Genomic DNA, 10036 nt, shown 5'->3' on the forward strand with positions numbered 1-10036 from the left:
TCGCGTTGTCAAACCGATGCCTTTCCGATTGAGCTATAATCGAATTCCGGTCTCACATCAATTTTTTTTCCTTTGGATTATTCGTAGCGTTGGCTTTGAACAGCCGGGTCTCCGACAAAGAAAGAGGAGCCGCCAGCTCTGCTGTTTCTCCAGCCTTCTACCACTAGTGCAAGATGCGCCATTTTTTTTAGGTAGATAATATTGGAGTTACAGTACAAACTTGTGCTCTTCGCATTGTTCATTTAATGCAGAGAAAAAATTAGCAGTGGCTTAGCTCGGCTATGCCAGGATATACGTAGCGTGAGCTAAGGTTCAGCTGGTTATTCTTAGCTTTCCTGGTTGTCTAGGATTAGCTTGATTATCATGCTTACTGCTGCTTAAATGACACACACACGGTATTCGCATTATGTGACACATGTATATTTATATTTAGCGTCACCAATCGCCCCAGAGCTAAGTTGGTTCCGCAGGCGCACGCCGGTGTTGCTGCGACGCACGAGCCATCGGCTCCACACCCGGCCAACTTTCGAGTGATCATCAAGTGGACCGGGCCGCCACGTGCGGAACGGAGGTCGGCGAAGACGCTGGGCGCGTGGGATGTGTGAGAGACTCCGGGCAGCGAACAACGTTCCGTGGGGCGTGTGACGTCACTGCACCCCGCGCATGCGCAGCACGGCTCTCCAGGAGCCACGCGAAACGGCTCAACCTCGGACAGTGTAGCTCACGCTTCAAAAGAAGGAAGTGATGTCAAATGGGATTATGTTGAGGCAAATTGTTTGATTGATGACTAGGACGGCGAAGCTAAAAGAGAAACAAACTTTGAAGACTCAGCAACGGTTACACAAACGTACCTTAGATTGACTACAATACAACAAAGATGGTCATGGGAAGGTTTCCGCTGGGAGTTCGTCGATCATATCCCTGTTTTTTTTTTTTTTTTTTTTTTTCTTCAAAGGAGATTTATGTGGAAAGGCATATGTTCAAAGGAGACATCCCCGCTTGGAAGCGTGGTGACGTCAAATATGGTCATGAAAATGCGCTCAGCCTTCATCCGGGATTCTGGTCGGAAAATACGAAAAGGATTGGTGTGTTCCGTCGACCATTCACTACGTCATGACGGTCACCAGCAGTCCCGCTCAGAGACAACAAATGCCACCACACTTGTTTTTCGACAAAGGCTGACGACAGAGCCATTAGCGCAACACGACACGCCTGTCTGGCTTTCTGTGTCTTCCTGGCTCACACAGACGTAGACTGAATACGCCTGCCTAAAGGAAGCAATAAAATACTACATACAAGGAGAGAGTATGTCAAAAGGGCCAGGGAACGTTCGGTGCCAGCGTTCCCAAACTGACTCGCAAAGCTGTCTTCATGTCTCTTATAACTGGATCTCTTTTAATGCTGGGCCTGCCTTTCTACTCGAAGTGATTTGATCTTGAAAAACTGAGAAACAAAAAATATAAAAAATATGGAAAATAACGAACCGTGTAACACCCTTCATTTACAAAAAAAAAATGCAAAATTGGGGCCAGTAATACATGTAATCCTAATGATAGCGTAAATGGAAATGATTGGTCGGACAGTATTTAGAAAAAAAAAAATTCGCTGTAAAGAACTCCCCTTCACGACAAGCGGCATAAGAATGCTACACATTATAGGACAATTTATTCATTTTTATTAATTTTTTTTATTTTTTGTTTATTTATTTATTTATTTATTTATTTATTTATTAAAAACCTGCTTTATCCCTACAACATTGTTGTTTTTGGGGTGGATTATATAGAAATAAATTAATACGGCTATTCTGAAACACGACTTAACAATAAAGAAAGAAAACTACAATGTTTGTCGTGATATCACCATACACAACTAGCAGCGAGAACAGCAGATTACAGCAGCACAAACTAAATGAAAACAGCTACAAGCTATGTCGCGCTTATACGCAAGTGCTGCCAAAGCGCAGCGGATAACGTTTTACAAAGGGCCAAAAGGACAGTGTCGGGCAGGCCATTCCCATCTTTAACAGTTTTTAAGAAAAGACGCTTCTAATGCGGATGTGCGCCATGAATATTCACTATTTTCTTTGCTTTTATCCTTTCGTATGTATGTATATGGGGGGGAGATGAAATGATCCCTTGATACCTCCTCTCATATAATCTGCTTTAACATTAAACACCGAGGAAAGGTGCGCCGGACATTTAGGGTGTCCCATCAAGCAGAACGTTTTAAACTTGTAACAAGATTTTCACAACTACACGAGTTAGTAACAAAGTGCAAGGCCGCATTTTGAACCGCCTTAAAATTACTCATATAAGAATTTCAGTGCTCGGATCCCAGGCCAAGGCAGCGGGCTCAAGAATTGTGCGAACGCCCCCTGCAGCTGGTTATCTGCAAGCTCGAACTGTTCGCACCCAATCATTGTATACGTCTCCCTGGTGGGACACCCGAAAACAAAAAGCGCTCGACAACTTTTCCGTCTCAATCAAACCTGGGTGCCAGGTTGAGCGATGCCGCCATGAAGACAGGAGAGAGACGACACGAGACAGAGCTCCTCGTCTCTCTCCTGTCTTCGTTAGTTTTTTGCGCAATTGAAGTACAGCATGAATTACCAACTCGCCCAATCCGACAGCCTACTAAGCTTCATTTCCAGCTGCGCCATCAAGACGTGTACCACAAGAAGTGGTCACGTGTTCTCCGATTTTTAGGGGCGGAGCCCCTCAGGGAGTCAGGCTGTCGCCGTCTCATGTGGTCGTCATCGCAACCGTCGTCTCATGTAGTCACTGTACTAATACACCGGGACACTCGCTTACGCCTAGCGCTTAAACGTACCCCTACTAACATATCACTGGGACATTTGTTTACGCCTCGCGCTGGAACGTTTCGTAGCGCATACTAAAAAGACACTGGTACACTGGTTTGTGCCTCGCGCTAGAACGCTTCCAGTGTCAAACACACCAGACTTTCACAGCGAAACTCTGTACCTCTACCCCCAACAGTTTTATCTCCATTGGCAAAAATGCCAAGGCGCCAAAAATACAGTTATTCAACCCGCTCCAGGTTTCACGTTAGCAAAGATGGTCCGGGATTTTTAGATGCGACGCATCTCTTGCTCTCGGGCTTGTCCCTCCTGCGTCGTCATCGCGGCGTCCGTCCGCATCCCTCCTCCGTTCTTCTCTCCCACAGCTGTGTGCAACACTCCCACTCCGGCTCATTAGCATACCACAGCTGGCGCGCTTGTTTGGCGCGCGCTTCGCTGCGTTAACAACTGCTCCGGTGCGCGCAAGTGCGCGTATGCGCGACTCTCCTCCGTTGTCTCCTCTCCTTCAATCGCTGTGAATATAAAGCGGGTATCGCGCCGCGGCGGTTCAGTCAAGCGCTCGCTCTCGCACTGACGTGACCTTGCTTTGACTACTTCGTTGAACCTCCCGATGCGTCGCATCACACCAGTGTTCCCTCGCGGGAAGATGGGCGTAATTTTTCGTGTGCTGTTCAATTGTCTAACGGACATTTTTACAAAAAACAATAAGTATCCCTATGTTTTAACATCATTTTATTATTGTTTTTTAACATGATTTGATAAATCTCAATTTTTCTTGCCCGCGAACTCAAACCGTTATGAACCATTACGAGACATTATATTTTTCATTCCGGAAGTGAAACGGAAAGGAACTTTTATTTATGGAACAAAGCAGAATCCGGAACAAAAAACATTTAGTTCCGACACCCTGGTTAAGCATACACAGCTTCGCTGTAAAAGACGCTCCACATTCACACCGCGAGCTCTGGCGGGAGAAGTCTTTAATGCTTACACTGTGAACCCAGCCGTTGCACCTCTCAAATTTCGCGCGTCTTGGCAATTATGCCGCCCTCCTGACGCCGAAGGCAACGTATTAGACGTCCGCCGCTCGTCGGTAGGTCCTGTATAAGTTGCGTGAGAAATATGCAATATGAGCCGTGTACCACGACTAACATCGGTAAAATCAGGCCTCTCCCAACTCCTCCCGTAGCACCACAAGTTTGCGGAAGCATCCGACCTGGGCTGTGGAAGGTAAGGAGAGAATGCGTTTATATTCACTTTTCTATTGGTCTCTACGCAGCGGGAAGTCGATGCGTGTTATGGTCTGCCTTCGCATCTCTCTCGAAGCTTTCGTCTGTGTTTCAGAGCGGCGTACCTCAACAGGCAGGCTGCTCGCAGAGGCCAGTTTTCCTTGAAGCAGTGTTCTGCGTGGCTTGGGTGCGCCTTCGGTGCTTATGCAACGTCACGTTCGCTTCCTCGCGGCACGCACTGGTTTAACCTTTCTTCCACCGCTGGTAACATCCGGTGATAGCGCACTCCTACTGTGGACAGCCGAGTTCAAACCCCAACAGAACTCCTGTGTTTTAAGCGAAGCTTTTATGCCGTAGCTTCCATACATGTCTGACAACAAAAACTTCCGAGGCTCACGTATCTTTGAAGCACGAGACCGGACGGAGCATAACGAGGTCCTTACTAAAGTACCACGAAGTTCGAAACATGGCTCATACCGCAAATTTATTTACATCAAAATTATTTTTTCTAACGAACAATTGGCTTTCACCAAGGTGTTGTTCAGACGGGAGCCTTGGCGCAGTCCGGGTACCCGCCGTTCCGGACGCGCTCGCCCTGGGTGACGTACTGGAGCGCACGTCGGCCGGCGCGCAGCAGCGTGTAGTGACCGTACTTATTGTGCGCATTGCAGGAGTTGGCCGCGTCGTCCATCTCCACGTCGAACAGCGCGAGGCCGAACGAGAAGCCGCTAAACTCGCGGCGCGCCTTGCAAAACTGCGAACACGATGGGAAACAAAATGGGAAGACATCGTTAAGGTGCTGCAGATTTGGGTGTCAGTAGATGGTACACTCGGCGGAGGTGTCACGCTTTCTACCTGGTACTATTGCACCTATGCTTTTCTCCCGAACATACTACTCTATAAATCATCTATGCAACCATACCGGCCGAAAAAGCGTGCCCGTCGTCATTGCCATCTTAGTCATCGTCGTGAGCCCCTTTGTGTCGATTACAGGACGAAGGCGCCACCTACGTCATTCCTGCCTTGCGATACCCTAAGGCCATTCTTCGCTCCAGATTTTAAGTGAGTATTAGAAATAGTGGGCGACCATTAACTCCATTAGAACAGTATGCCTTTTTAACGCAAAATTAAGCCTCAAATGGGGTAACCTAGCTATAGTACTCCCCTGTTAAAAATACCCTCAGAAAAGAAATGCGCTGTTTGAAACAGACACTCGACAGGGCGAGGAACAAAGATACCAGTTGCTAGGTGCCCCCCCCCCCCCTCCACTTTAAAAAACGAGGATAACTCTCCTTTCCTCCTCCCTCCTCCACCTGCTCCTCCTGCGACCGAAGGGAACGTACCTTGGCAAAAAGGGTGTCTTCGCTGTCGAAGACGATAGTCAGTGGACTGGGCTCTGTTCTGAATGTTTGCATCACTTCATAATTGTCGACGCGTTCCACGGGGTCTTCGTACGTTCCGTTCTTGCAGTTCTGGCCAATGTCAACACACAAAAAATATGGCACATTTATGCAGGTGATAATTCCCGCGACATGGCAAATATCGCGAAGCCCGCAATTTCTGCCATCCTGAACACTGCCCATGCCATGACCCGTCCTCGGAAGATTTATAAATTTAAAATATCCAGAAACTATGTTTCTATTGCCGTCATAGCAAACAAAGAGGGTCGCTTGACCAAAAAAGGAAAGAGCAAGGGACGGAATGGCCAGTCAGAAGAAAAGCGCATTCCTGAAGAACAAATTACCTGGTCAGCAATAGATATACCATATCACGAGAGTTGTAAAGGTTACGGAAAACGCCGCTGAACACAAATGCGACGAGCATTCTGTCGGAGACGCGTTGCTCGGCACTAGATCCGCGCAGCGAACCCACATCGCAATCGCATCGTAGTCACATGTCTTAGCCGCATTGGAGTCGCATTGAAGCCGCATCATAATAGCATCGTAACCACAGCGCAGCCGCGTCGGGTTTAGAGCTGCACCATGTTGCTTCGCGTGCAGCTTCCAACTCGCATACTGGCATTTTAAGTTTTGGACTCTTGCAATGGGCAATTGTCACAGCCAAGCAGTGTTGGGTGCAATGAATTCGAATTTATCCGTATCCCGTCAATGCAATGCTTAACCACTTCGCGGCTCCTACGTCCCATCGCTTAATTCCCCCAAATTTAGGACCCTGGCAGTTTGCTACCTCACTCTGATTTAGGCCTCGTTACAGGGCCATGCTGCAAGGAATACCAGTACTACGCACATAGTCCTGTTGGTGAAGCCGCTCCATTCTGTAGAGTGCAACGCCCGAACTGCCGCGAAGGTCGCTTCAAAGCTATCGCGCCGTGTTCTAGTAATGATTTCCGCCGCCGGTCATAGGAAGTTGGGATATTTGCTTTAAATAGTATTGTGAACTCGAAAATACCACTGAAACTTTCTCTGCTCACCGCGCGGACATTTACTGTAACAATGTAACAACAGTTGCACAGATTGCAGCGCAACGGCGAAGCTTTGAAAATCTTGCTTAGTGAATCGTCAATAACTGATCCTTCACACCTGAATGTTTCGCCTGGTTCTCAGTTACACTTGTGCATCGATTGTACCTCTTTCTACATCTTTACAAAACGGCGGTAGTTCTGTATCTACTCCCGGGCTAAGACAAATGGTTTTCAACTTAGGTTCAGGCACATTTGTTTATAATACCTTAAAATTAATGATTCACGGCTTCGACCTTACTATTTCAGATTCAGTTCCTCAGACTTCCCTCATAGCACATCGTGCCATTGCAGCGCGGAAATGAAACGAGTAAACGAGTCCGTCTACTCACCTCGGTGAAACTGCCGATGCCTAGACTCCACTCAGCGTTGTCCAGGCCGATGCACCGGGAGCCCAGATCCGAGGACTCCTGGGGCCTGTAATACCTAACGGCCACCGACATCGATATCATCGTCACTGACCCTTCCAGGGAGAGGTTTTGTGCGCGCCAGAACCCGAGCGCCTTCTCCTGCAGTACACGACGAAGGAAAAGTCAAGACGCCTCAGGCGATGGTCCGCCAGCCCCGCGCCTGCTTGCTCACAATGTTTGGGTGGTACTGGGACAGCGGTTGTCCCCAGATGCTCGAGCCCGTGATGGTGCAGTCGGGCCTGGAGTCGTCCGGCCCCGACAAGTGCGTCCGGAGCACAACAAGCTGCACCTGGGTCAGCCTTGGGGGAAATTACGGGCGACGCTCAGAACTCTCTCTGAACGTGTAGTTGAAAGCTTAATGGGACCTTCTGTGGAGCTGCTGTTGAACTCCGTGTTGAACTGTAAGGCCGCGCGTGTCACCATTTGGTTCGCGCCCTCGACATCACCCTCCGAAGCTACGCCTGCTCGCTCCCTACCGCTAGCAGGTACGTACGTGTTCGCACACGTCCGTACCTTCACTTATCAAGGCGGCTTGTATTGCACGTGCAGCAGCGGCCTACCGTCGTTATACACTGATACCTTACACTGTGACTAGATAAGGTATCAGAATACAACCACCGAGGCACGCAAGTCAGCAACGGCGGCCATTTTGGTGTTTATCAGTGTGACGAGATTGCCGCTTCTATGGCCTCGCCGCTTACTTCGACCGGGTTGTTTGCTAACAACAGCACTTCAGATGCAGCAAAACGGCATCTTCGGAGACACTTCTGCTGCTGTAGTGCTGCTAAACAAGTTATCCTTGATTCACGTTCAGAACGACATTAGTCGCGCGGAGCCGCAGAGGGAGGACAAGCTAAGCCTACAAGAGTTGACCGACTAAAGTGCATAAAGAACAAAATGACGGCGCCCAAGAACAATTGCAGTGTAAATAATTGTCACGTGATGTGAGCTGACCATTGATTGTGGAGGCGGCACGAAACAATATGAGAAAAGAGTTCCGATACTATGTAACATTATTTATTGATGACTGTAACTTGAACGCACAAAAAACGAGCACTGAACGAAATAGACACGAAGACCAGCGCATACGAACAACTGAATTTTTATTCATCACTCACCCCATATATACCCTCTTTGACAACACCCGCGCATGATCAAATTCGTACGTATCACGTCATACACACGAGATCAAGAAAAAAATATGGATGACATGATACGTACACATTTCATCATGCGCGGGTGCTGTCAAAGAGGGTATAATATGTGGTGAGTGATGAATAAAAATCCAGTTTTTATTCTACGCTGGTCTGCGTGTCTTTTTCGTTCAGTCATCATTTTTGTGTGCGCTCAAGTTACAGTCCTGGATTGTCACCAACTAGCCCGCATTTCAGTGTTATTGCAGTTTATCTAGTGACCCTTGGTGGGAACTAAAATACAGGAAACGTTAGGTATGGATAGTCCGACGAGAATTGTGGAGATTAACGTTGGTGTCCAATATTGTGTACAGGGTATCCCCTTGGAGGTTGTGAAGGCCAGGCAAGTTTTGGGTTGCGAGAGAAAAAAAATAGATGAGAGAAAGAAAGAGGAAGAGACACCCTACGCTGAAGGACAGTGCAAAGGAAATGGACAGTGAAAAGTGTGACAATTTAGTTTACCTCTGTACCTATCAACTTCGCTCAGTGATGTTTAGGGAAATAATTACAGGGGAACAAACAAAGCTGTTGATGTCTTTGAGATTCCGTTTCTTGTAGAGTCCTGTCTCTTTAAATCGTAAGTGTGCGTGTGCGGCTGATTTTTGCCCTGTGCCGTTTCTCCGCAATGATGACTGACTGATCTAGTACGGCACGTACAAAATTTCTATTTTTTGGTTTCTGGGAGTAACACCAAAAATAGGGTGCTTCTCCTTTTACAATGACTGGGACAGGATAACTGCATCACGTGTTGGCACGCACCTCAGGTGGTGAGTGAAGCTCTGAAAAAGTTGCTTGTTGCTTCGCTCGACAAACGTAATTCCCAGCGCCAGGTAGGGCCACTGGTCGAACCTATGAGGAGTCATGCGGAGCTGTTGTTCCTTGAGGAGCTGCGAACAATGTGCAAGACAATGTGCAAGACACGTCGTTCTCGTTAACCCACACACCGACAAAGCAAAACATAATTGCATAACTATTTGGCAATACAGAACTTTGTGCTGTTCAAGGCGAAACTTTAACCATAAGCATGTTTTAGACGACCGTCTTTCGAGATTAGATTATAAACTTTGCCATGCCAGCCAGTACGGGTAAGGAAGCATACATTTCCAACCCATCGGGGCAACTTTGTTGTTTCGCCGGCCAATACGTACGAACATGAGGTCGAAGATGCGGTCCAGGTTTTCCGGAGTCGTCCTGTCGGTCACCTCGAAGTCGAGCACGCCGTGGTGCACGACGCCGCTGTTCCACAGCTTTCGGAGCATGGGCCACGTCTTCGGCGACGTCACGTCTTCCTGCGCCCTCTCGTTGCCCCTGTAGACCACAGCACGGCATAAGTGACCCCGCGGCGTCAAACCCGGGACGGGTGTAAAGAGGAGGCCACAATAAAAATGAACATTAAGAAATCTTACGAAGACTTCTTAGTGAAGCAGCAACTACGTGATTTTTGTCACTTAGCACCAGACGTGGAGCAGATTGATGTAAGTCGTCTGCCAGATGGGGAAATACCCGTACAGTACACGCGGGAAATTTTCTGTATATAGCGGCTTACGTCACCCTAATCAGGAACGTCACAATCAATCAATCAATCAGTCAATCAATCACGTTTATTTACATGTCGAGGAACAGTGAATGGCCTTGGTGCTGGCGCGCGGATAATGAAATAAAAAGCAAACAAAAATTTTGCAAGAAACAAACAACTCACACACAAATTGAAGTAGTGTAAATGCAGTAAATAAAACACCCGGAGCTTTAGAAGAAAGCAGGCACAAAGAAAAGCCCACCGATACTTCCTTTTCTAAAAAGTACAGCAGTTCAGCAATAAAGATAACAACATTGAGTTACACTGCAATAAAGGGTTTGCGATGAGCAACTAGCGACGCTTTTGTAATTCCTCCCCTTGTCGAGACCAC

General features: G+C 47.7%; 1 protein-coding gene across 1 annotated transcript; it reads right to left on the bottom strand.

Annotated features, from left to right (window-relative positions):
* Positions 1–4586: 4586 nt before the first annotated feature.
* LOC144162030 (uncharacterized) lies at positions 4587–7378 on the bottom strand. The gene is made up of 3 exons (XM_077692550.1): positions 6859–7378; positions 5391–5519; positions 4587–4801 (listed from the first exon to the last, which is right to left on the bottom strand). The coding sequence occupies exons 1-3, from the start codon at positions 6976–6978 to the stop codon at positions 4589–4591; spliced, it is 462 nt and encodes a 153-aa protein (XP_077548676.1). The 5' UTR covers positions 6979–7378; the 3' UTR covers positions 4587–4588.
* Between the last annotated feature and the right edge of the window lie 2658 nt (positions 7379–10036).

Source organism: Haemaphysalis longicornis, unplaced genomic scaffold (assembly GCF_048455015.1).
Source record: "Haemaphysalis longicornis isolate Haplotype H1 unplaced genomic scaffold, Haemaphysalis longicornis Haplotype H1 scaffold_12, whole genome shotgun sequence".
NCBI classification, from domain to species: domain Eukaryota; kingdom Metazoa; phylum Arthropoda; class Arachnida; order Ixodida; family Ixodidae; genus Haemaphysalis; species Haemaphysalis longicornis.

Bases quoted from the DNA above. Each gene is read 5' to 3' on its own strand.
- LOC144162030 (XM_077692550.1), bottom strand. From the start codon at position 6,978: ATGATATCGATGTCGGTGGCCGTTAGGTATTACAGGCCCCAGGAGTCC. The intron at 5,520-6,858 runs GTGAGTAGACGG...GACATTGGCCAG, and splicing joins GCATCGGCAGTTTCACCGAG to AACTGCAAGAACGGAACGTA. The intron at 4,802-5,390 runs GTACGTTCCCTT...TCGTGTTCGCAG, and splicing joins AAGACACCCTTTTTGCCAAG to TTTTGCAAGGCGCGCCGCGA.